This window comes from Ambystoma mexicanum, chromosome 1q (genome assembly GCF_040938575.1).
Source record: "Ambystoma mexicanum isolate Mex_15411 chromosome 1q, UKY_AmexF1_1, whole genome shotgun sequence".
Taxonomy (NCBI): Eukaryota; Metazoa; Chordata; class Amphibia; order Caudata; family Ambystomatidae; genus Ambystoma; species Ambystoma mexicanum.
In genome coordinates this window covers 321,697,746-321,725,146 of record NC_090922.1, presented here as the reverse complement: position 1 = coordinate 321,725,146, position 27,401 = coordinate 321,697,746, and the positions used below count along the sequence as shown (strand labels likewise).

The 27,401-nt window shown below is 43.9% G+C and overlaps 1 protein-coding gene across 2 annotated transcripts in view; it reads right to left on the bottom strand.

Annotated features, from left to right (window-relative positions):
• The window catches only part of GPATCH1 (G-patch domain containing 1), a 952,962-nt gene that overhangs the window by 859,246 nt on the left and 66,315 nt on the right, over positions 1-27,401 (bottom strand). For both annotated transcript variants that reach the window (XM_069639172.1, XM_069639180.1), the window contains exons 2-3: positions 10,229-10,363; positions 9,934-10,025 (exon numbers count right to left, since the gene is read on the bottom strand). In XM_069639172.1, coding sequence (XP_069495273.1) covers positions 9,934-10,025; positions 10,229-10,363 — 227 coding nt within the window. The remainder of the gene's footprint in view (positions 1-9,933; positions 10,026-10,228; positions 10,364-27,401) is intronic.

Below are 27,401 nucleotides of genomic sequence, written 5' to 3'. Positions count from 1 at the left end.
AGGGGACTAGGATGGGGTAAGCTGGAAGAAGCAAAGGATACAATACCGCGAGCTACGGAGCACACGTCTGGTCGCTACTTTGCAATAACATTGAGACGCGCGGGGCCGGGGGGGGCGTGGCACATTTATGGGACGTACAACGTCCGCCGTGAAGGCTGGTGCCAGGCGTGTCATGTGATACGGCCATGTTGGAAGAAACAATGAATACAAGCCCCGTCGCGATAAGGACCAGGAAGTCCATAAGGGGCGCGTTCTGTAGGTCATGACAGATATCCTACAGGGTAGGATGGGGAAAAGGTGTCATAAGGAAGTGGGTACTACTGCCTCTCACCCTTTGTTGTCCCACTTCCACTCCCCGAAGACCCCTCACGCAGGTGATCCTTCCGCACTGGTCCACCCCCAGGAACTGGATCCAATAGCGATGGCCGTGTCATGGCCACCTGGATGACAGATCCCCGAGGACTAGCGAGTGAGACACCTTCATTTTTCTCACACCAGGCACAGGGCATAAAAAGGAGCACCTTTTGGTGCAGGCAGGGAAGTTCTTGAGGGCCCCTGTACTGTAATAAACTAGAACTACAACTCCCAGAATGCCGGTGCAGCGGCCATCATGGGGCATGGCAGGATCTTTGCGTCCCGGACGCGCCCTGAACAAGCTGCTTGCTGTACCAGCTCTCCCCCGAGGTGGACGTGTCTCCAGTGTGCTCCACGCAGCAAGGACACAGCAATCGGCCACAGCTGGGAATCATCTGCAGGGCACGCCAACAACCGCAAGCCCCGCCATATCAGACAGTTAAGTACAGTGTTAAACTCAGGGTGTGCCGTGATCAGCACATGATGCCTTGTTTCTGTGCCACTGAGTGCACGCTCTCCAGATTGGTACTGCTGAAGGCATGTTTCCCATACCAGTGCCATTAAAGGCATGCTTCAGTTCCGGTGACGCTAAAGGCATGCTGCAGTTTCGGTGCCGCTAAGGGCACATCATGTCAAAAGCACATGAACCAAGCAGGGGTTGAAGTTTGTAAATGCTCATGATCACGCATTCAGGACTCATCCTGGTTGTTATGTTTTTCTTTGAGGCATACAGAGCGGCTCCTCTGACACGGATCACACCTTGCAGCTGCTTGCAAGTCAAGACTTCTACAGATAAGCATCTTTGTTTTGACCCCCATCATTGATTAACATGTGTGCTATTTCTATTGGGTAAAAGGCAAGTCAAGGAACTAGATTTGAGTGTTGGTGAAAGCAACCAGCATCGAGTGAATGATTTAGCTAAAAGGGGTGTGTGGGCGCCGAGGGGGTGAAACACTCCAGGGCTGGGGGTGAGGAGGGCAATACTGAGGAGAGCTTGAAGTGTGTTGAGTGCATGTGACACGTATGGTTAAGAAACTGCTGAGGCAACTTGCCCCGTTTTATCCCCCCTCCATTCACAACCTCTTCCTTACCCTCTTTCCGTTTACCCTAAAACCCCAACCTATCAAATCAACAACACTGTACCACTCTTCAACCCTGAGGGTCCCCTGTCCCTGTAGTGTCACCTTCTGTGCAGCTGGGATACCTTTGGAGGGTTGGTTGGTACTGGTGCATACTGCTTCTGTGAAGACTGGCTTGGAGATCCTGTCACCTAGGGTGGCCTCTCAGAATCTGCCCACAGTTTTGATTCTGAAAAACCATCTCAACAGCGGTGCAGTGGCAGGTCTCCCTGATGAACGTGAGGAAGACTTCAGGCTCCTGTTGGAAAGGTAAGCATATTCGCCCTCCAACTGCCAGTCAGCCAGAAAAGAATGCTCCACTCCCGTGCAGGATCATAAGTGTCTGTATTAACTGGTGTGGCTCACAAACTGGATTCCCTCAGATACACTGTGTACACGAGGAGCCATTTAAGACCAATATGCTTTGGCTATAAGAACAAAGATTCAGTATCTGCACAATATGGATCTGAGGGCTGGAGAGGCTGCCCAGTATTTAATCCATAATTCATTGGCGCCTGGAAACATTTTCTGATGAATCGGCTCCATACAAATGTTCAATAAATAAATAAATATCACAAGGAGTACTAGAAACAGAGAAGGGTCTCTGGAAAATCCCCAGCATTTAGTGCTTTCAGATAGCACTTCACGTAGCAGGTGGGCCTCCCTGGTCCTCCAGATGCCACCTGGGCCCAAAAGTTGGGATGGTTAATGGGACTACTACACAAGAAGCCTTCACTTAGCTCGCACAAGATTAACCAGCTCAGGAACCAGCAGATGCTGCAAGGCATAAATACACTAGCCTGTCCAACTCCTTCTACTAAAGTACTGGCCAATAACATTCAGGCCAACCATAACCAGCTAAAACCAGAACCATGGCAAGCTGCATTCAGGTCAGTCCCAGCAAATGATCTAAGATCGTGAAGGAGAGCACAGCTGGGTCACCTAGCCACCATGGTTGGAGGGCACAGACAGAAAAAAGCATTGGTACCACTGCAACTCTCCATGTACATCCAGCGGTAACTGCAGACACTAACAGCAACAAGGTTAACAAGAAACTGTACAGGTAAGAATTCTGGGCGCTTCTGGGGCAGCCAATTTGTAAGCTGTCCACATATATAAATAGCCAGACCCAAAACTAGGACTCATAATTGCGCAAGTACTGGACATAATGCAGAGAGTCTGAGATATGTTCTGTCCCAGAGATGCGTAAAGGAACCGGACCACATATCAGTTGAGTCATGCCCTAATTATTCATCATTACTGGGGCAAATAATTCAGAGTCCTGCTAGGAAACAGTTTGTGTTCTTATAGTGACTGTGCACCTTGATTTGTCTAAATGGTCAACAGCGTGGGTATGTTGAATTTTAAGTGAGATATATCTATGAGGCATCTATGAGGAATTGAGTAAGGACACGAATATTGATTATTGCAGACACTAACAAGTTTGAACTAACACTCAACAACCCTGATGGCGTAGGCTTACAAAAGAACATTAAACTTCGCTAGGATTAACCAACAGCTCTGCATGTGATTCTCATGTGTTTGGAACTATATGCAAGGCTCACAGTCATTGCGTAGAGGCCAAAATACAATGCTGCATGAACAAATAAAATGTCTCACGTTTGCATGGATAAAAGTGATTCATGCTCACATCAGGAAATAATGAAAAATGTATTGCTGTAATGTGACACTGTGACGAGGTCAAACAGATATGCACTGATGATGTGAAGTTATTGAATTTCACCTTAAGCAATTCAAGAGTAAAGGAACACTGATATCTTTTCCTCCACACTCCCTGCTCATACAATAATTCCAAATTACACTTTGCCATCCTTCTGGCTTCCTTAATTCCCCCAGGCAACCAATTATCTGGTCATTAATCCTCTTCCTCTCTTGGTTATGGCATCTTTCTTATCCATAACCTCTAGTGTTGCAAATATTAGGAGGTGGCAGGATGTATGTTTTTCCTGTAACTTAAGACAGGATTTGTGACAGCTGAGCAGACATGATGGAGAAGAAAGAGAGAATGTAGAAGAATCCTGAAACTCCCGCCCACAATGAAGAGGCTTTGTGTGATCCAGCGTGATCCTTCAAGATTAGTGTTAATTTCTTCTCTGTGCACTAGAGGATCTGAACAATTGTTTCCACTGCTGGTGAAATGCATAAGGACTACTCACAGGCATGATTTAAAGATGTTCTTAGAGGGATTATTACAGAAAACTTTACCAGAAAGGCCTCAACCTTCCATCTGGTCAGCTGACCGCCAGAGGACAGTGCTAACAGTTATTTCCACCAAAGGGAAGATCTGATCAAGTATCTTCTCTTATGCTTCTTTTAATGTAGGATGAACACAGTAAAGCCTTTCTGTTGATTCTCACACCTATGTTCAATGCCCAAAGCGGCTAAGTCAATGTGAGCAATAGTAAGGAACATGAGTGCCATCTTTTTTACCATTGATGTAGGCTTAAAAATCAGACCTCTTCCGAGGAAGAAAGACTCTCCAAAAATCAGGAAGACCTTTTCATATTGTGTAATTATATGTTAGATTATCACCTGCAGCAGGCTGGCAAGAATGGATTCACAGTTTATTGTAAGCTTTCTTCCCAAGCAAATGACAAAATCGGTTCTTTGCCCTTTCTTAGGGCCACAGAAACCACAAAGGACTGCACCAGTGTTTGGACTTAGGCAAAAACTGTCTCAACAGACAACTGCATAGGAATGAGGAATAATATACACATCAGGCTGAAGAACGACATTCGACTCTGCTGCACCTAGAGGAGGGCTAGCAAACTATATATCAGTCTCGGCAAATAAAGTGCCACGCTTCCTTTCTATCCACACCATAGTGCCATCCAGAAGTTAATAGGAATATTCAGCATTGGACATGTTATCATCAGAATCATCCTTCAAATGTAAAGAAACAGGCTCGGGTATGCGATGTTAAAACATCCCACTCGGATGGCCAAATGCAATGTAACAAAATGAGTCACATACAGGACAGATAGCATTAGTGACTTGACCTGCAGGCAAGAGCTAAAACAATGCCAGCCTGTGATGGAAGCACTGCTACCAATGCACAACATTGCATGTTTTGTAAACAAACTTGCTAAATCAGGTCCTTGCAGTACACTCATGACTTCTGATATCAGAAGTACCTGCAGAACTCGGACAAGGAAAGCTGAGTTAATTGCTGCTGCGGCAAGTAGGGGCAATCTTCACAGGCCCCACACACAGTTTTGAAACCACGTAAAAAAAAAAAAAAAACTGACGGCCCTATTGGTGGTAATGGGTTCTTATTATTTGGAACCAGCTGGGATACCCGGCGTTGCCAGTTTCCTGATCGAGTGGTGTCTCATGTGCCCTGGAGGATGTTGCTCTTGTCGGCAAGTCTTGCTTCACTTTGCTCTGGTGTCTCATGTGCCCTGCAGGATGTTGCTCTTGTCGGCAAGTCTTGCTTTACTTTGCTCTGGTGTCTCATGTGCCCTGGAGGATGTTACTCTTGTCCTCATGTCAGGAGGTTTTGCCTCAGTTTGCTTTGGCATCTCATGTGCCCAGGCAAAAGTTGCTCTTGTCGTCTGGTCGACAAGTCATGCTGCTGTTTGTTGTTGCGTTTCAGAAGCTCTTGATATTGATTTTCGCTTTGCATCAGATGAGCTTTTCCAAGTGATGTTAATTTTTTCACTTAATGGCTTCAGCACATTTGAGAAAATGTCCAAGAAAGATTGATTGATTGTGCTCTCTTCTTGTGAATTAACATAAGTGAACTGTAACCTTGCCATTTCCCATATTTGAAGTGGTGTGATAAAACAAAAAAATGTTAATTCTTTTTTTTTTTAATTCCCTTTAAAAATGCTTTAATAAACAGTTCTGAACTATATACAGTAGTAATACATTTTAATGGAATAATCAAAATATCAAACATTTTGCTTCAGACACTTTTCCAAATTGTGCCTCCTTCTAGCACCTACTGTAGTGAATCTGGGTGAACATCAGTAAATGCGGGTGTCTACAGAGGAAATTGTTTGCATCCAAACATAGACTACAATCTTGCCCCAGACAAATAAGGAATCCATGCAAACTTTGGTAGCACTGGGTTCAACGGTGTGGATTTGTATAGCCGGACAAACATACACACACACACACGCATTCATTCAGCTTTATATATAAAGATAGTCTAGAACCTTGCAGCATCTTAATTGTTCCTTTGGCAACTCAGAGAGCACTCAAGGAGTACCTCATATCCGGATACAGCTTAAAAGATTTAAAATGTGTCCGGATAAATGTACACTAGTGCTGCACTTTGAAGCAATCTCACAGGCTGGGGAACAGATGCACAGGGAAGTTGCCCCCTAGAAGCAGAACATGAACTTAGGAACTTGCTCTATTGTGAGAACAAAATGAACCACACCTGTGAAAACTAAAAGGTACACTCACCTTAGTCATCTTTTGTCTTTTTTGCTGCCTCTCAGGAACCCAAAATCAGCATTTTGTAAAGGGACAAAAAAGAAAGTGTGCGGCAGAGCACACAGTCTGGCCAAGGGCGTGGCCGTCTTAGGGACTATAGAAACAGTGTCTTCTGAAAGATTTGTGATTCACAAAAGGACGCCCACTTAATGCTGGTCACTCAAGTTATAAGCTGTAGAAAGGAGCTGCTGTCGGAGGCCAGGGGACTAAAGGTCCCAGGGGGAAGCCAAAGACCACGCAAGTTGTTTACCTGTAGAATACCTATTGGAAGAAAAGCAGGTGACTCCCGTCAGCTCTAAACACAGGCTGGGCTCCCTTTTAAAGATTTTGCTTTTGCTGTTTAAAAAAAGTGTTCTGGTCTCCCCTGGAACTGCAGCTAGGTATTCTCAGGAGTCTGTGGAATGGAAATAGGTATTTCAGTAGAAGTGGGTTGAAACTAAAGCGCTCCAAGGATACCATAACAAATCCTCCTAAACCTGTCAATCAAATACCTGTTTGCCGATGATATTGTTCTTATGGACTATCCCCAGGACTTGATGCTAAGTGCATAGAAATCTAAGATCCTTGTGGTCAATGAAAAGCAGCGCTACAAACCCAAGATGGTCAAGTCCAGTTTAGGTGGTCTATTGCTGAGAAGAATTGGAAAAAGTCGACAAATTTAAATCCTTTAAATCCTTTCTGCAATCACTTAGATGTGTTTGCAAGACTGAAGATTCTGAACATTTTCATTGTAACCAACTGTCCTGTATTACAACCAGAAATCTGTCCCGAAACCTATTTGTGGGGTAAAGGGTTATCTGTTAAAAGGAAATTGGGACCGGATTGAGGGCAAAATATGGAGAAGGTTCTTCTTGGCTCGTCATTTGAAGAATTGGTTCTCTACCCACAAAAAGTCAAAAGGAAAGTCTTTATCGAGAATTGGATCGCAAACAGGGTTAATGTAATGTCCTACAAGATTTCAGCGCACTTCCTGTATGACCTGAAGCCACTGTATGCTATGCAGTCCTACTTAAAGATTCACCCCTCGAAAGTTTATTGGTGTATGTTGATAAGAATGAAATTGGATTTATTTCCCACAATGGACATTCTTGGGGCCAGAAATAAGGTAACTACGCAGGAGAGAAGGTGTAGGCGGTGCGGCTTAGCACAGGAAACCTTAGTACATTTGTTTACAGCCTGTTAGAAGTTGACTGACTACATTTACAAAACACTGTCAAGGTTGTGGACAAGGTTTTGATGTACTTGTGGCAATGCTTGTTATCTAACTCTTCTACTTCACTTGGTATTGCTGCTATGCGCTTTTTAACTCATTTATTTGATGGTGTAAATTGTGTCCTGAAATTAAGTGTTCCTTGTTTGTTCTTCACTTCACTTTACCTTATTTATAAGACGCAACCAAAGTGGCCCAGAGGCATATGGGCGCCACCATAGAGATGAAAACGGGGAGAAACAGAGAAGGCCTAATTCTGAATGTTATCTAAAAAGATGTGTCTTAAGTGGTTTCTTAAAACATTCCAAAGAAGGACAGTTTCTTAGCTTGAAGGGCAAGGCATTCCATTTGATGGGTGCAGTAAACCAGAAAGCCCACTTTTTTACCAGTTCAAGCAACACTTTCAGTATTTGCAACATTTTTGCATTATTAGAGCGAAGAGAATGATCTTCAGGCTTATTTTTATATCTGTAGGCTATGTATGCAGGGTAAAGCCCAGCCAGGGATTTGTAAGTAATGGTAAGTAGCCTGAAATCAATCCTGGGAGGAATGGGGAGCCAATGTAGACTTCTGTGCACCTCAGATACATGCGAAAATTTCTGCATACTCATAATCGCTCTGATAGTACTGTTTTGTACTACTTGAAGTTTACAAAGCTCTCTTTTTCCCACTCCCGCCAAAAGGGAGCTACAGTAATCAATTTCCATAAAATGATGGCTCAAGCTATATTTTTCCAGCCCTTTTGAGACAGAAAAGGGCGAATATGCGAAAGCAGCCGTATGTAATAGGCTGCTACAGACACCGGGCTATCAACCTGGGCTGTCATACTAAGTGCCTGTAGAATCACTCCCAATATTTTTATTTTCCTTTTGGTTGGAATCACATGATTCGCAACACAAAAAGAATCATAATCCGAATTTAGTTTCAAGAGTCTGGGCCTGGAACCAACGATCATGAGCTCCGTTTTTTCGTGGTTCAAAGCAAGCCCACTCATGTCCATCCATTCATGTATTAAATCATACATTTCCAGCACCATTTTCGCGTCTTTCTCATAATGCCCGAGAGCGGAATGAGGCACTGAGAATCATCTGCGTAATTAGAGAAGCATATCTAGTTCTCCTCTAATATTTGGAAGAGAGGAGCCGTGAAAATATTAGAGAACCAGAGAGAGAGAGGCCCCTTGGGGGACTCCATAGCAAAGTCGAGCTGGGTCTGCTTCCGCAGGCTTACTGCATACCGACATGGTCCTGTTACCAAGAAAGGACTGCATACAGTCCCTCGCTTGGTCGCTACAGTTAGCCACCTCCTGTAATCTGGTCAGGAGGAGGGGATGGGCCACTAAATCAAAAGCAGCTCATAAATCCAAAGACAGCAGCAGCATAGTTGTTCAATTATTAATATTAGCCATCATGTTAGACTTTAGTTCCAACAAGGCTGATTCAGTACTAAAACCTGGTCTAAAACCCGACTGTCCTTTATTTAAGTAACAACAAATTGGAGTCGATAGGTGGTCGCCTCCCGTCTATACCCTAGTCTTTACAACACATAAATGACAGAAGGGTAATTGTTAAAAAGTTATTCCTACAGCTGGGTCCCTAGCAATATTTGGTTAGCCCCATGTGTGAGGAACCTCCTACAGAGTCGATACCAGCCCTAGTATGTGCTGGTGTGCCGCCTACAAATGAGGTGTAGAGGTCCTGACCCTTTCTTCTCTCACTAATTTCCTAAATTCTAAAAAAGTAAGTGCACACATGGTGGGGGTCGGTGTTAGTCTTTAATGGTACCGCCTCCAGTGTGTGTGTCTTATCAAAAATAGTACTATGACCACTGTGGTCAAAGAATGGTTAAAAAGCTAGTTTTTCTGTTCAACAATCAGTTGGTTAGATATAAGTAGCTGTGATAATTTCCTTATATGAGCCCTTTCATCTATGCATGAGGGGTATCGGAGTCTGGGTTATCAATTCAGTATTACTTAGGTAAAAGTCAACGGTTTCAGCGGGATTAGTTTGTAGCCGTTTTCTTCAGGACGAATACTTGTAATTTTAGTATTCTACGTGAGATATTCAATTCCATTGTGGAATCTCCAATTCTTCAAGGTTAAGAGGATATCTTGGGGTGTCCAATGTGCTTATTGGGTCAATCCCTAGGTCCTACAAGGTTAAAAACACAATAACAAGTGGGACTGTCAAACCTTCTTAGGGTGCTTCTAACATTATGTTTCTGCTGTTCATATGTGGAGTTATTTGTACACATTCTCTAGTTCCATGGTTCCATGCCTTATTATCGCCACAAAAATATGGCGATATTTTTGTATGGTGATATTTTTGCGGGGATATTAACACATGGAACCGTTTTCCTCGACTTCACTTACGCAGCAACTCTCCGAAAAGGGCAAGTACAAAAGTTGAAGTGTTATTTTAAAGGACACATTTTCATCATCAATTCAAAACTAAATTCTCTTATTGGAGAACTCAAATGCCCCTTCCATTCCCCACAGACGTTCTACCTATCAGCACTCCCAAGTTTGAACCTCTGTTTGTGTCTGCAGGTTGAGCATTATACATTTTGGAGATAAATAAACTAGAAGACAAGAAACACCAAAAATCGCAACATTCTATAATAAAAACTGTGTGATCATTGTTACAGGGAAGTCTACTTGAAATTAAAATCTGACTTCCTGAAATTATTTGAAGGATAATGTGTACGTTAGTGGGGGAAAACATGTCATAAGTGTCTTGATTGTGGAAGCATTTACTATTTGCTCATTCTTCCACACTTAGTGCCTACCTCATCATCCATAAAATCTTCGGGCCTCTTGTGGACGGAAGGCCGCTCTGCCTTCCCCTGCCGAGAGGAAACAAACGCGGAGGGGGTCCATCCTAGAACACAGAGAGAGCTGATGAGAAACAAAAAGCTGCAAAAGAAACGGAAGAGAAAGCCGCAGGCCCAATAGCTTCAGAAGCACCGGCCGTGAAATATTAAACATACAAAAAGTCAGAGAGAGACTCACAGAACACACGCAATGAAAAACCAGGTCACGGATCATCACTACATGCAATACCCAAACCATAGCATACCATACCTTCCTTGGAACCGGCAGTGTTGTAGTACCCTGCAGAGAACCCTCCTGTGAAGGCCCCGTGAAAACGCTTATATCTGCCCTTTTCATCTTTGACAGTCTGCTCTTGAATGGGAATGGGCTTCTTTGCTGGCTCACCTAGAAGCAAAAGACGGAAACTCAGCTACTGCGTTAGGAATGAACATATGGCCTGTTGATGTGAATGTAAGCCGTGGAAGAACAATGTCAGTGCACATCAAGCTATTACAAAAATAACTTTGTGTTCAAAACGCAAAAAATAACATATCCCAGATCTATACATTAATTTTTACTATTCCTAAATTAACGTTTGTACAATTTAGCCACATCATTGCTACTGACTGTGCAGACACTTTTAACACCCGAAACCCACACAAGAAATGTGTGGCCAAATGTTAATACTAGATTCCATCTCCTTTCTCCTTTCTCATACTTTCCCATCATCGCAAATCTTGCATTCTTATGTTTGGATTATGGCAGACCATTTCCCTAACTCCCCCCAAACCTTGTACAAATCATGTTTTCCATTTCTATCAACTGTAAAAAATATTTAACTTATTAGAGAAAAGTACAGTGCTTTTGAGGCACAGTGTTAGATGAAAAGAAAACTACCATCACATACATTGTGTTGGCAACATCTCCACTTACTTGCCCCAAGAGCCACGTACCAGAACACTCAACACGCATCACCCAACATCAAACCTCAGCATTACCCTCATGTCCCACTTGCAAGTCCCATCAACTGAAGGATGTTGACTTATTTCTGTAACCCTTGGATATTTCCAATTTAAAAAGAAGAAAGGCATGTTTCGGTCAATTCCACAAAATCTTTGAGCCTTATGGTGGTCCTTAGTCCATACCATTATCCGGTTTTTCTTCTGCCCTCAAAGAGAGAGCAAGATGCATACAGGTCGGGTCCAGACTTTCCCCACCATTTCGAAGTACATTTGTTAGAATGCGTATGACAAGGATAACATGGGGCCAATCCATTTCACAGAAAACTTTTTTTTTTATTGATTTACAATTTTTACAAAAAAATAAAGGAGAATAGCAAACAATTCCTTTTTGTCCCCTTTTTAAATTGCCATTTTCTGTCCTTCCATGTTGGCTTACGCCTTTTCATCGTCCTTGTTTGGTAGTCTTCTATTTCCGAGAGGACTAATTTCTGAGACAGTTTTGTTTCCTTATTTATTATCCTAGTTTTTCGGGGGGCTAATCCGCCTGTTGAGGGAAAATTCTGCGGAAGAAAGAGACCACAGCTATCACGAGTGAGGTTTTGTCCCCATTCATCAGTCTCGTCCACCAGTCTTCCTAGTCATACAACCAGAATTTTGAGAAGTAGTGGGCCACATGGTTTTTCCTTTCCTTGGTTAGACCGGGGCAGTAAAGTAGTAGGTGTTTCAAGGTTTCGACTTGATCGGTTACTTTGCAATAGCGACACTTTTTTTCATCGGACTTTCCCCCGATTGTGTTGATCTCGGTGGGGAGAAGGTTCAGGCGCGTTCTCAAGAAACTGTCTCGGTATACTCTACTTAGGAACTTCGTCAGGTAGCCTGGAAGCTGGTTTACTTTCTGCTGTTCGTTGGTAGACTGGCAGTCAGCTTGCAGGTGGAAACGGTGGCGAGAGTGCAGATCCAACCACTTTCACTTAATTTATTGTTTAACCTTGTGGGATTAGACCTTCGGTCTGCTTGTGTAGAGCCAATTTCTTCTAGTTGCGACTCGTTTTTGTTCGTCCAATTGTTCAGGAGTTTGCTTGCCCCACACAACAGTTCCAGGTTAATGATGTAAATATTTTTGGGCCGGTCAGGGAGGTAATTTTTCTTAGTAGCGCCAAACTGTTCCATTCAACTACGTCTTGCAATGAAAAGAGGCTCATTTCCAGGCATATGATTGTTATTGGGGTTGAGTTTGGGAGGCCTAATGCTCGCCTCCAAAATACTCACTCCAGCCTGAACCAGAGTTTCGCTGGTATTTCTGGCATGCTCCATAAATCAATGAGGGAACTGCTTTTGCCTTGTAGAAGTTCAAAATTGGCAACGGTGAAAAGCAGCCAAATCTTCTGTCGATGGCCTTTGCCTGACTAACCAGGGTTTTGGCTTTCTCCGAAAGTGAGGCCTACATCAGGGTCTCCACCTAACTTTTGTTGAGTGTCACGCCAAGATATTTGAATTGTTTCACTCATTCAATCTGTGAGTGTTCTAGGAACCATTGCAGTTTCCCGTTATGTTTCACCGATTTCTTAAAGCACATGACTTTAGTCTTTTCTTTGTTTATCTCCAAGCTGTTACCATTGGTGTACTTCTGGAGACTGTCTGGTTGTCGCTGGAGACCCACTGCAGTTTGATCCATTAGGATCAAATCATCAGCATATAGGAGTCACCGAAACACCCCCTATAGTGGGAGGGAAAGGTCTAATCGAAGGCTCGAAGGCTCGAAGTGCTAAAGATCTGCCAGGTAAAAGTTAAAAAGTGCTGGTGCGAGTTGACAGCCCCGCTTGACACCTCTTGATGTGGCAATTGCTGATGACAATGTGCCAGCGCGATTGAGGCGGACTCTCATAGAGGTGTTCGTGTGGGGGGCTATTAAGGGTTCTAGAATGTCCACCGGGCAATTCCGCTCTGTCAGCTTTTCCCACAGAGTTTTGCAGTTGACCTGGTCGAAAGCTTGGACCAGGTCAACAAAAGCCACAAAGATCCACAAAGATCCGACTTCTCCAGCCCTGTGCCATTCCCTTCAAGATGCTTAAGAGGAGAATGTTTTCTGACGTGCCTGTGTCCTTTACAAAGCCTGCTTGAAAAGGGTTGTTACAGCCGGCAGTCCTTATCCAGTCTTGAAATTTTCCCAATAAGAGGGAACCAAAGACCTTTGCGATCACGTCCAAAAGGGCGATCGGATGATAGTTTCTCGGGTTTTCCTTCCACCCTTTTCTGAAAATGGGGACCACTGTTGACGTCCTCCACGAACTTGGGATCAAGCAGCTCTGTGAGGATTGTTTTAAGACCTCATAGATAAAAAAGGGCCCAATCCTCTGGGTGTTTTCAGTATGGCGTTGGTTATGCCGTCGGGGCTAGGTGCCCTTAATGTATTCAATTTTCGTATTTTTGCCATTATTGTCTTGCCGTCATGGGGAATGGCCCATGTTTTGGTCGGGTTTGCTGGTAGGTTAGTTGGTAGGCCATTTGAACCTTTAAAGAGGGCTGAGAAATGATCCACCCAAGATTTCTCACCAACGTTGTTCTGTTGGAGGTCACTGGTGTCGGGTTCTGTAGTTTTGACCAAGGACCAGAATTATTTTGTTTTCCTGCCACAGACTACTCGCAGCATTTGCTCAGAATCGTTTTGATGCATTTTGACTCTACGACCTACTATCCAGTTTTTGTAGGCCCTAGATATGATGCTGGCTTGGTCTCTGTATTCTTGTAGATTTGTCTTCGCTGCGAAACATTTCTCGCCTCATCTCTTTTTGTTTTTCCATGAGGAGTGTATCATACATATGTAACCCTTGTTGTGGAACCCTTCTCAATCCTTGTTTTTTTTAGCAGTAACATTTAAGAAGGGGCCTGTAGTCGACTGTGTGGTTTTCCAGGTCGTTTTTTGTGGCTTCACGATTTTTTATATAGTCCTTTTTTTACATTTTCAATTGCCGATCTACACAATCTTAAGTGGGTGCCTGCGTTATACTCCTCAACTTCAGTCGTAATTTTTAGTATATTGTGTTCCCCTGTGGCCATCCAAGTCGTGGTTAGTAGGTTATGATCACTATTTTCCGTCCTGATTACTTCAAAAGATGGGATGAGGGACATAAGTTCTCTAGATACGAATATGTAATCTATGCCTACACGCTGGTAGCCTCTTTCCCAGGTCGCCACTGTTGGCTTGTTTTGATTTTCTTCTGCCTTTAGAGTATGGAGGTCGCAAGAGTTCATGAGTGACGACCACAAGTTTCCTCCCTCGACTGATGGTGTTTATTCTGCCTTCTCTTCCCTGCTTTTTCTTTTTGGCAGATTGCGTTCAAGTCTCCACACACGATCATATACTTAGTATAGTGATTTGTGTGCATGTCGTCGATAAGATTAGTGGCCAGTTCGAGAAACTTGACGTTGGAAATGGCTTGAGGGTTCCAATAGAGATTTATGACCACTAGGTTTGACAGTTTGTCTTGGTGTGCCGTGGGTCCCAGGTGTTTCCAGCTCACCACGAGTGCTTGGGCAAATAAGTTTGAAAACATTTTTATGAGGTTCATGCCACTACCCGATCTTACAGCCGTTAGTAGGCCAGATGTAGGGCATCCTTTAATTCCTTTGGATGCTGGGGAGATGGTTAATTCATATTTGTCAAGGTGAGGTTTTTCCATTAGCCATGTTTACTGGAGACAAAAGGATGTCGTACTCTCCAAGGTTTACATCACTTTGGACAATTACATTTTTAAAGCCCCTCATGTTCCACAAGGCAATTTTTGGTACGTTGGCAGTGAGTTTGTGATTTACCTCTGAACGTACGTTCCTGGGATCCTTGGATGGCCATGTACGAACTTGTTTTGCCAATGCTTCCGGTATCCATGACCAGTTCTGTTGTTCTTGCTGTCTTTTTTGGGTGGTAGGTTCAGTATTCGGTTCCTTTGCGTGTACAAAGTCCTGGTCAGGTTTAAACAGGATGCTCAGGTTGAGTCTTGGGCCACCTGGGTCGCGGCCTATACCTAGAGGGTCCTTAAACACAGACATATCGCTTGTTTTATCCACAGATGTTGGGTCACATAAGAGGTTTGATTGTTGAGGTACTGAGAGGTTTCTTACCCTCCCCATCGGTTCCTTGGTTTGTCGTGGTTGGGGTGGAAGATCTTTAGGAGACTTAACTGATGTTAGATCAAAGCCGAGCATTCATATACTTTCCGCTGCATCCATCAACATCCCCTTGACCACTGGGGATGGAATGTGGAGGTAAATGCAGTGCTATTCTCCAAATTCGATTATCTTCACGTCGTTTGACAAGATTTACCGCAAGCTTGGGATGCAGTGGAATAGCGCCATGACGGTCTTTCTGTTTGGAATCAAGTCGTCACCCTTGTCTAGGACTCGCTCTAATTTGAGTGTGTGTTTACTATTTCATTTTAAGCTTGGTGAATAATGTCTTGTGGATTAATGGTCCTTTCTCTCGTCTTTAGAGGAGGTCTGATCTGGCGTCCTGTGGGACGCGTTCCTTGAGTTAATTCCTGTATGGATCTTTGGTCTCGAAAATTAGTGTGTCTCTGTAGGGTCTCCTTGAATGATCGGGTGAGAGGGCTCAAGCCTGTAAAGTCGTAGTCCTAGTCCTTGTGTTTTTGTCTGGCAACGAGTGGAAACTACTTTGTTCTGTGCTACCGAGACAGATGGAGACACGTTAATCCATGTGTCTTCGGTGGCTTGTCCCTTAGATGCTCTTTGTTGTTTTTCTGAGTGTGTCAAGAAAGGCGGGGATTGTAGGCCATTGGTCATGACGGCAGTTCGCTCTACTACTTTAAGAGGCTTTTGGTGCTGATTTTGTAATCCGCAAGATTCTGGGGTAGCATAGGCAGCTCCAATTTGGATTGCTCCACCGAGTATTGGGATAGTGTCATCAGGTCTTGTGATTGCAAGTCATTGTAGATTACAAATAGTACAGGCCTTGTATTGCTTTTGTTCTTATCTGCTTTTGTTGTTTCAGCTGCATGCACAGGGATTCCTCTGAAAGCTTTTCTTGCGGCAGGGTTTGGTGCTAGTTGATTAGATTTAATCTTTGTGCCGAGTGCTGTCAATGAAGAGGGTTCTAAAGAATATGAAACTGGTGTTAAGGTTTTCGCATCCTCTCTCGTTTTCTTCTTTGTTTGTACAAAGATCGAGTAGTCTTTGTTCGTCTTCTCGGATGGTTTTTCTTTTTTTTTCCATTGATTTGGCTGGGTTTAACACCCAGGATTGGTTCGTTAATTTCTAATAGGACACATCCATTTGGTGCCTGCTTCGTTCCACCAGAGTAAGTGGTAGTTTGCTCTTCAGTCTCACTCGTGGTGGTTTTTCCTGGTCTTAAGGAGTCGCCAACGGTCAGTATTTTGTTTTTTTTACTGTGTTTTGGTGCTCCATTGTTTTGCCGTAAGGTTTATTTGTTTATTTACGTTTGTGTGGCTCCATTCTGATGGTGTGCAAGAGTTTTGTGGGTGTGAGGAGCCCGTGGTCCTGACCTTCTTGAACGGTAAGTAAATTGGTGCAAGGTCCTGCTTCCTTGCTTCTACGGCTGTAATGTAACCCTCCAGATGTAATAGCTTGGAGTGCATCATTGCTATCAGAGTTGTGTGGTCTTTCAGGGTGTCGTGTATTGATTCATAAAGTTCAGTGAATTGAGTCAAAACGATTGTCACTCTTGGCATTATGGCAAGTTAGTCTGTTTTTTTTTGTGTTGTCTTCTCCTTTTGAATCAAATTGGTGCCCTGATCTCCTGTCTTGACAAGTTAAAGCAGATGGGTCTAAGGGTGAATCCATTGTTTGTGAGTAATTGTGGACATCGGTTTGAGACTGCATGTCCTCGATTGTAATTTCTTGGTCTGGTCTCATTTGTGGATACTTAAGTTTCATGTCTTATGGCCGTGGTCCTTTCCTTGTTTCTTTAGTGGTCTGGGGCAGGAGGCCCTGACTGTCTTGGTCCGCTGGCTGATTGAGTAATTGATTATTCACCTTTCTGCTGGGTTCCTGAGCTAGGGGACTCGTCATCTCTGGCTCATTGATTTTTTTAACTTCTAAAAACCTTTGTTAAACCACAAAAGCGGTGGACCAGGACCACGTGAGTCCTTGGGAACTCGGTAAGTCCAGTTACACTTATTCCATATGTTGATGTAACTGGTGCACTTCAGCGTTTTGTGGACTGTGACATGTGGGGAAACTCTGAGGCAATGAAATATTGACGTCACAGGTTGGAGCCACAAAATGCCATCTTCTAATTATTGGTTTTGTTGGTGAGGTGAATTATCACGCTGTCTCGTATCTCTTTTAGCGGGGGCTCCGTGTGTTCTTTTGCACCTTCCAGAATCTCTGCATCGGAAAGTTTGTTTGCAGGGTCTGCATAATGGATTGAAAAGTTTACAATGGGGGGTGATCTCTGAGGTTATTTTCCTGTAAGTTCTGGGTGATTTGTACAATTTGGCCCTGTGAAGTTGCAGTGATTTCATGCCGGGCTGAGCACTTCCTTTAGACTCTGATGGGTTTTTGGCCTTGATTTTAGGTTTTGCCAAAAGTCGTGGCATCTTTAATACATTTAAAGTTTTCCCGAGAACCTTGTATGTTGGTTCTTCTCAGCCGGTGTCTTTTTTTAAGCCAGGTTAGTGACATTAGAGATGTCACAAATTGCAAGTGCACTTGACACTTCCAATACTTCTATCCCTTTTTTGGTCGCCAGCCCTTCTAATTTGTTGGCTATGTTTCCAGCGTTTATTTTGCGACCACTGTTCTCTTCAGTGAGGAGTTCAGGGTTCCCCTTCTTCGGGCAAAGGTAAGGGGTAAGGTCACATGTTAGGTCTTCCACGTGTGGATAGATGGAATGCATCTGCACTTGCACCGATTTGTGTGCCTCCCGCTACTCCACATGGAGTTCAGTTTGTTTACTTGCTACTTCTGCAAGCTTTTGACCTTCGCGATTTAACAAGGCCTTAGGTGTTTCCATTGTGTCTATCAAACTGGGTTCAGTAGGAGGGGATATATGCTCTGCCAGTTCGTGACTTATGTCATAGTCTTCTTGGATTCGGTGCTGCCAAGGGGGCACGGTCATTGTATTCAAAATGGTCATATGAGCGCCTTGGAAGTTAGAATTTAGTGTTTTGATGGCATCAGGGAGTTTAGCAGAGTCCTGGCCCCTAGGAGCAAGTCTCCCGTAGAGTTGTTGTTTTCATATCTGGCCGAAGATTTCCTGTCTCTCGGCCTGACAAGAGTGCGATTCAGACTCTAACTGGTCAGTAGGGGGGCTGTTTGTTTTCAATGTTTTTGGGAGTCGGTACTCAGAGTGCTATGTGAGGGAATCGACATCCGCAAGGTGTCACATGAAACTGGGCGTTTTATGTTCTTACCTGTCGGTCACTCCACGCTTACGGTTATTGATTTATGGCATACGATTTGTGAAGGGTCAGTGCCCGGAAGAGGGGGACCCAGGAGTGAAGAATCCTTAACCTAAGTGAAACCAGGAAACAAACTTTCATTTTGTTGAAGGAACTTTTGTTTTTGTTATTTGAATAAGTCAGGTCCTCTAAGGCAAGAGACTTTCAAGTGAAACGAGACTTGGCCATTGACGGCCCTGAGAGCTGCAAGCGAACGGTCACCTCGTGCTGGGGAAGCTCGAGAGAGTACTGTGCTCCAAGATCCCACTTTACCCTGTGCTCAAAAAGTGGGGAAGGAAGACCCAAATTACCATATCCGGGCATATTATTTATGAACACTTCTTTCTTTTCTTGAAAACTATACTACACCCTTTTTTGAATTAGTTGTAAGGTTTAGCAATAGGTTTCTTAGTATAGGCCCTTTTTATTTGACAATGCCACTAGGACTGCCTTATTTTCATTTGATGGTCGATGCTTGCTCCCATCTTAGATTTAGATTAGGCGTTTTTTCCAACCTGCATACAGTTTGATAAACACCCTTGAACTGTGATCAATTGTGTCTGTCTTTATTGTAACCACCGTGAGTTCCTTACACAAGCCATTGCAATAAATGACAACACACAGCAGACTATGTCTAATTGAACAGATCACAAAACAAAACAGTTCAAAACAAATACTGTACCAAAGGGGCTTATGGAGTCATAGCCAAGGGATATTTTTCTCCAGGAGAGATGCCCTATAGGTAAGAAGGTTGTTGTCACACCCAGGAAAACAGGGGAGTTGATTCTAGCAGGCCACAGTTCCACCCAAAAAAGTTATCTTTATTGTCCAGATCTGTGGAATTTTCAAAACATCCACTCTGAACGAATACAAGGGTCGCAAAAGCCACCGGAGATCATGGATTTGGTACCCAAATAGTTCTGAATGACACATGGTAAAAGAGCCTTTTGGATGAGACTTGCAAGTTTGAAAGAAACTCATGCCTCGGGTTGGGGAGAAGTTACAGGGTTTCAGGTGTGTGGTGGTGAGCTTGAATTTCCAGGCTCCTGTAATGGTCCTTGCAGCAGCACGAGAGACTACTTTCAGAGGAGCGAGAGTGGATGTTGGTAACCCCACTAAATTTGTAGTTCCTGAGTCTAGTCGGATAGTGACAACAGCCTGAATCAGAAGGCAATAAGTATATATTCAACAAAACAAAGGGGTTTGGGACTTTAAAAAATGAAAAAGGTATGAAAATTAGCAGAGATTTAGCAATAAAGTGTTTAAAAGAGGAACTGAACCCCAAACTCGTGCAACCAAAAGTAGATACAGATGGTAGAAACAGGATTCGAAAATAAATTTGATTACAGAGGTTTTTAGTTTTAAAAAAGGAAGTGTCCATTCACAGTTAAATCATCTGGAGGCCCTGTTTTAGGCAATGGGTATCGTTAAATTAAAGGCACACAGCTATAATTTGATGTCGTCCATGTATAGAAGCATGGAGGTGCCTTTCTCAGCGATCAGATCTCCCAGTGGCTCTATGTAAGGACCGGCTGACGTGGGCAACAAACATAGGCGACCCCCCTAGGTGACACCCAAGGGCATTGAGAAAAATGGAGAGTTTGTATTCCTCCAAATCTTAAATCTTGCACTACATCTTCCTCTACTTGCTGGACGTCTGAAACAGCTAATGACATCAGAGGGAGTTATACCCGTAAAGAGGTGGTTATTGACTGAACTAGTCATCTGAGAGACAATTTAATTTCCAAGCTCTGGATATTCCCTCATTATCACATTTTCAACACCATTAGAGGAAATGAAATCTAGCCTATTTTTTTCCTCGATGAGGACTTTTGAGATGCTACTGTAAGAGAACAGGCCGAGGACGTCAAAGCATGCACATCAAAATGCCATGATGAAGATTTATCACCTAGAAGGAGCTGAACCGCGCCTAGGGTTTCTGCTGAGAATATGACAGCTATAAATTCTGAAGACTGCTAAGCGGAAGCTGCAATAAAGAAATCTTTCAAAGGGGTTTGCTTTACCGTTGATCAGTGCCTTACATTGCTTAATCATTCAACTCAGTACTGAAGGATGTTCAATCCTTCCTGCAGGCCCTGAGGGATAACAGATATTGCTCTCAGGTGGTTCAACTAATTCCACAAGTGGAATTATTCTGCAAGCTTTCCTTCAACACTTTCAGGATCATGGCACTGTTGACAGGTACAGCTATTTTTGGAAAGCACAACATCTGGATGAGGAACTGGTAGCCTGAAGCTTCACATAGAATCGTCTGATTAAACCTTCCCTTCGATGGTCCATATATTGGGAAACAAATAAATACAGAGGTTTATAATGGGCCTCTACCCTTCAATCAAAGACCAGCTCATCTACATCCTAAAAAAGCTGTTGTTGGGTATAGTTTTTGTTGCAAAGCATTGTGTGGCGTACCAGGATAAAAAAGATGTAGAATACTGACAATAAATTGATGACTTTGTAGTTGCAGACTCTGAAAGTACTAGCACAGCACCATCAAGGGACATGGGATGGGTTCCTGGGAGGGTTCAGGGCAGGGGTAGATGAGCTCAAACCCCAGCTCCTGACAGACCAAAGGGACATCAAGGGCTACACATCTGCTCAGCAGCCTTTCCCCAGGCAACAGGGATACATGGGACCTACTCATATTTTACGGATCTGTGTGTGTGTGGTGTGTGTGTGTTTAACTGTGTTAACATTCACAGCCATCAAGGAACCTATTTCTTCACCCATATTAACAAAGACCTCCTCACAGCCTTAAATGTGTAACATAACCTCCATTGCCCACACCATTTTCACTCTGCAGGGCCAGTAGAAAGACAGAATAGTGTAATTAAGAATAGGTTTTCTAAGCTGTGCAAAGAGACAGGCACTAAGTGGCCAGATGCCCTCACACTAGTTTTACTATTCATCCTTAGTGCACCAAAATGCAGAACTGGGCTGTCCCCTCAGGAACCCTACGAGCCCATTCTTGTTCAGACCTACAACCACTGTTTTCTCATGAAAAGAAATGATAATCTTCAGAAGTCCATCCGGTATGCCCCATCTAGACAGTTTGCACCATAATAGTGGACAATTGCCTGTATCAAATGCGGCACTAAAATCAATGAACACTGCATACATTGGACATTTATAGGAACCCATTCAACTGCTGTAACTAGTGCATAAGATAATTCCTATCCATCCATTCTACCCATTGGGTAACGGCAAAGAACAGTAAGAAAGGTGGACAACTATATAATACGTTACGGTATATGTCGCCATTGCCATAGAATTAACCCTGTCACACACTGCGTGCGAGGTAAACATGCCTGCAATAGTTTCGAAATGAACCCGCCAATGCATTTCTGTTTCAACGAATCAACATATTATATATAGTTGTCCACCTTTCTTACAGTTCTTCACTATTGCCCAACGTACGGGTAAAACCAACAGAAATTGTCCCAGGTATGCATCTATTCAACTAGAAGGTGCTGGCTTCTTTTTGTTAGTTGGATTTACAAATTTAGTGTTTGCTCAAAGAAAACCATGTGACATTGTTCGTTATCACTTTGTGTGGACTAACGGGCAGTGTGATTTTTCTGAGGGATTTGGGAAGATCTTCACACACTCTATATCTTGAATGCCCACAATCATTAATCAGGACTTTTCTTGCAAAATGTAAGAGTGAGTTTCTAAACTGTCAGTGCACACAAGGTGTGGGGGCGCTTGCGTGCATGATTGAGCATGCCAATTATTAACATGGCTCAGATGTCACCTAGCTGCAGCCAACTTGCGATTTATTGTGTGTTATTTACATGAAGTATGCAAATTGATCTAAATTTGTTTCTGTCTCCGCTTTTTTGGCTGTTTCCATTCTTCCCCTTGTTTTTGATTTGACTTCATGGTAGTTTTAGATTTGTTATGTTTGTGTTCTACTAAAGGACGGTTTATGCATATTCATTATATTATATTTTGGCTTTCGTTATGGTTGGAATGTTTTGTGATGACAATTAGGTTGATCTTTCCAACCCTCATGCACCTGAAGTCTGTGCTTCATGTTTCCTAATGATGCAACTTTATGTTATATAATTTGGGAATTTCCAATGTGTATACTATGCCATAATTTTTGTCTTATTCTGCCATACTGTGGTCACAACAGCCTGGAAGAAGACAGTGAGAGTGAAACACGTGTCGGCTGTTTCTCTTTGATTAAAATTCAGTTTTTTGGGCAAAAATGTGTTTTCAGCGCAGTATGGTTTGTGGTTGTTTACCTGTAGATTTAATTGTTATTTAGGGCACTTGGGGCATAGAGTCATTCACTGCACAACCGCCAACAGCAGACAAACTGCATCCTACTGGTGTTTAAATATATATTTTTTTCAATTTATTGCAGTGCACAGCTGGTTCAAGCTTAATTGCCCTATCTAATTCCCATTGGTACGTTAAAACTATCTACCACTCTGCCATCCACTCCCTCTGCCTTCTCTCACCTCACGACTCCATCTCCTCTTCTCTTAACTCACTAGGTTGGCTCTCTTTTCACTCCCAGCTCAAATTTAATTTCCTCTGTCTAGTCTTCAAACCCCTCTTAGGTCTTGCTCCTCCCTACCTATCCTCACTGCTCACATTCTATACTCCTTCTCGTTCACTCTGTTCTGCGGATCTCTTCCTTCTCTCTCCTCCTCCGCCACCCTGTACCCCTTCCCGCTTCCGCTCCTTCCAACTCCTCGCTCCTTTCCACTGGAAACGCCTATCCCTCCCCATCCACTCTATTACCTCCTACCCTTTATTCCGCACTGCTCTAAAATCCTATCTCTTCCACTCACCCCCTAGCATCTTTTTTGCTTCCTCTCTCACTACTGATTCTACCTCTACCTACACCTCCTACCCCATCTCTCACTTTGGTCCCTCTCCATTAGCGCTTAACCTCATCAATAATGTAAAGTGTTCCTTGTACTGCTTTCCGGTTTAGATTCAATTGGCATGTATTTTGCTTGTTCCTCTTGTAAAGCGCTTTGGATTACAGCGCTATATACATTAAAATAAATATAAATACAATTGAGAGTGATTTTTCTGGGGAAAAGAGATTGCACATCAGCAACAGACGCCTTCACTGCAGCAACTTCCTGGAGGGTGCCCTTCAATTAGACAATGAACACAAATATGGGATAATAAAAATAAATTTCCGGTTTGTAATATTGTTGTATACATTGTCGACTAATTAAGTGTAAGTGCATGTCAATAAAATGGCAGTGGGTGCGGAATCCGATGTTTTACACTCCATGAGCGCAACACTGTCTAGAAACTGCTCTGACCACAAACACCAAATGAAAAGGATTGTGCGTCCTTAGAAAATATCACGTACTTCTGTGGCGCTGCCCCTTGAAGGGACGCGCACGCGGCGGCGTGACGTTGCACGCCGCCGCGTGCAGTATAAATAAAAGGGGCGTTCCCAGCCGCGGCAGTGCAACCGGGAAGCCCGAGCAGTACAGACGTGTGAGTGTGGTCTGTACACGCTGGGGGTCTTAGGGATAACGCTGGGGGTCAGGACAAACCCCCGACAGTGGCGACGAGTGGGGGATGATGCCTGGGCCCGGCGGTGATGGAATCTTCAATTTTTTCCCTGCAACGGAATCTTGATGGCGTTTCGTTTTGTGCTGTAGGCCGTGCATCACCCATGCGGCTGGCGGCCATTTTGTGTGTTGGGCTGTGGAACTTCACCGAACTCTGGTTTGGTCGGTGAGTAGCATCCAGGCTTAATTTTTGGACATACTGCGAGCAGGCAGTTATACCTGCGTGCCAATACCCGATTTTTGATTTTTTTTTCAATTCTTGGTTGTTCTACGTCGAGTGCAAACAAGGACAAGGGCTACAATGGCTGGGCCTGCATAGCACAGTTCTCTATCTTGACTCAATTTTTGGAACATTTGTGCCCACAAGGTGCTGCTGCAGCTGGGTTTCTGGTTACTTCTTCATCCCCTTCATCATCAGTGAAGACTGCTGCAGCAGGAGACCCTCCATTTTCTTCTCTTCTTGTTCTTCATCATGTCCAGCTGCTGTGTCTGCGCATGAGGCAGTCTGGAGAGTGAGACACTTTGCCATCATCTTCTTCGCCCCCAGGTTGGACATTTCATTTTGCCTGGGTGGGGCATCGGAACTGTGTTGTGGTGGTGGGTGTTGAGTTGCGGCCCCCCAAGGTCTACACTGGGGGTGCCTGTGCGCTCAGCCCATGAGTGGGGCTGGTGATCAAGACGGTTGGCTGCCAGCAGTTCAGCAGCCTCCCCAGGACGACGGACAGGCAGCAGCCCAACAGCAGCTCCTCCAGCTCCATTGCCTCAGGTGCCACCGCAGGCAGCAGTTCAACAGCAACCCCCTCAACCTCTAGGAGGCCAGGCTCCAGTGCCTCAGGCGCTGCCGGCAGTGCAGCCGGTTTCCCAGCAAGGACTTCCCGTCATGGCCCAGGTACAAGCCCGTTCGGCCCTGCAGCCCATCCCCGAGTTTAATGTGTCGGGCCCGCCGTCGAGCATGGGGCCCAGATGGAAGAGGTGGGTGGATCGCTTCGATATGTACAAAGATGCAATCATACACAACAGACAACTAGAAATTAAAAAACATCATTCCGTGTATCCCCATGCAAAATTATGCACCCAGGTGCCAAATAGCAAACCAAGCACTCTGGCGTCCAATATCACACAACAATTCGATGTGGTGCATAAGCAGACCTTTACCACCGTCCATTTCGCACCAGAAAAAAAAAACACCAATTATAAAGTAAGTCATCTTTGAAAAACATGTGGTGAAGAAAGCGTACAATCATATCTTCACTATCAATACCAAACTTCAAAACATCGATGATAGCACATGGGCAACGTGCTAGTCTTGAAAGGAAGACCACACGGAGAGAGCAACAGAGGTTCGAATCCCGGATCTGCGATAAGAAGCCGAAATCATGCACGTTATTAAAAATAAACAATGCCAAAATATAAACAATGCCATTTTTTTAAAAACTCGGAAAGAGTGGCAGTGCACCACTCCCGTAGCGAGGAATAAACTTCATGAATCGTTGAATACTATCATCTGCCGGACAAACTAATAACTAATTAAGGCAGTCACAGCAATAAGCCTCCAAACCCTAGGCCACAGGGAGTCCCTGATGTCCTGAAGATTGCTAAGATCATTACACATCTGTCCCTGTGCCTCCTGTATCTTGGCATCGGAAATGCCCTCCAACTATGTAACATCAACCTCCCTTCATTGCGCCAGGATCTTCAGTCACCTCATGACCTCAGCAAAAGTCCTTGGGCAAAGCAGTCCCGTTTTACCCTCAATTAATTGTGAACGTCATCTACAGCTCGACGACACAGCGGCAGTTCTCTTTCCTTTTCCAACAGCTCATCGCCAGCAAGGGCAAAGCACTCACCCTTCTTCACAGGTTGCCCAGGGGACCTCTCATTTATGACGTTGCTCATTTCTGCATCCTTTATTAAGTAGGGCGGGTAAACCTGACAAGCAGCTTCCACAGCCCTACTCCGTGGAAGACTTGCGGCACTGCACAGCTTTCTCCAATAAACGGCTCACATGCCCCCTATTAGCTTTCAAGCAGCTTTAGTTTCTTTTGCATAGATTATGGTGATTTTAATTTTTATTGACGTCGTATTAAAAAGGGGAGAGCTGTGCAGATGTGCAAAGCGGAGTAACCCGGATTTTACTTGCTTTCTCCTTCCACTTTCCTGGTCTGGTTAATTTCATGCACCTGCTGAACTAGATACGTAATTGTGTGCCAGTGAGGGAGGAAACCACTTTAACTTTGCAAGAAAAAAAAAAAAAGCAAAGGAGGTCTTAAAGTTGGACCATGTGCCTAGGCACAACACACCATTGGGCAAATTCGGTTATACTTCTAAACACCCCCGACCCCTCACGAAATTCTCGGCCATTCCTGAAAAGATCTGCTGCTGCTGACATGCAAAGCTTATCAGCAGTGCTTTTCTTACGCTTTAAGGCAACTGGAATGTACTGGGCTTCAGCACCTGGGTATAATGTTACCAACATAACGAGGACACGGGCGATTGTTAAACTTCTTATTCTTCCCTTGTACTGCACCCCCACCCTCCTCCTCATGCCTCCTTCCTGTCCTGATCCCTGGACTGTGCATGGGCATAAATATAGGACAGGGCATTACACTGCCCGCTTATATAAATAAGTACATAGATGTTTGTATTTCTTGAATCCAGCCGACTGGTTTCTTTACAGTTCTTTGAGATGGTCTATTTCTTATGCACACTGCACTTCCTTTATCACAGCTACTCTCAGACGTGAAATGTCCCCATCCATGAAGTGGATCCATGGTCCTCTGAATATCATATACCGAATCTTCCTCTGTGACAGGATCATCAGATGTTACTCTTGAAGAACAATGTATTCCTCGTTATGGAGTGTCCGTTGTTTGGCAGAAATCATGGCTATCTTTACACAGGTCAAGGTCAAAGGTCTAGAATTGAATGCAGGCATGTCCTTGTGCAACTGGTTTGGCGCACAATAACACAATCACCAATATGTATATCAGACTCTTTGACCCCTCTTCTTCAGTCTGAATATTCTTTCATTTTTTATTTGTTCTCATCGGTTTGTCGTTCCCGTTCACCAGATAAATAAGGTATCATTAGCTCCGATCGGCAGATATCCATAGTGCTGGAGGGGTATTTCTGTATTCTCTTAGTAAGTCAAAAATAGCTTGCATAAAAGATCGTTTTGTGACGTGGCACACAAAGTGTTCTTTCAATGTTAGCCATGAATCGCTCCACCATGCCCTTTGCGCCTGGGGCCATAATGGTGTGATCTTTTTGTGATGAAAGTCTAAACACTCAGCGAATAATGTGAACTCATGACCACTAAACAGGGGTCCATTGACAGATTTTACAATATTTGGGATTCCATAAGCAGCCAACATTTTGCCCATGGCCAGAATAACAAACTGTGGTCAGAATAGATCAATCACTACCTCCTCCCAGATCTTCGTAGGTAGGGTGATCATTTTTAGAGGTTCCTGGAATGTGCCGACACTACACATTT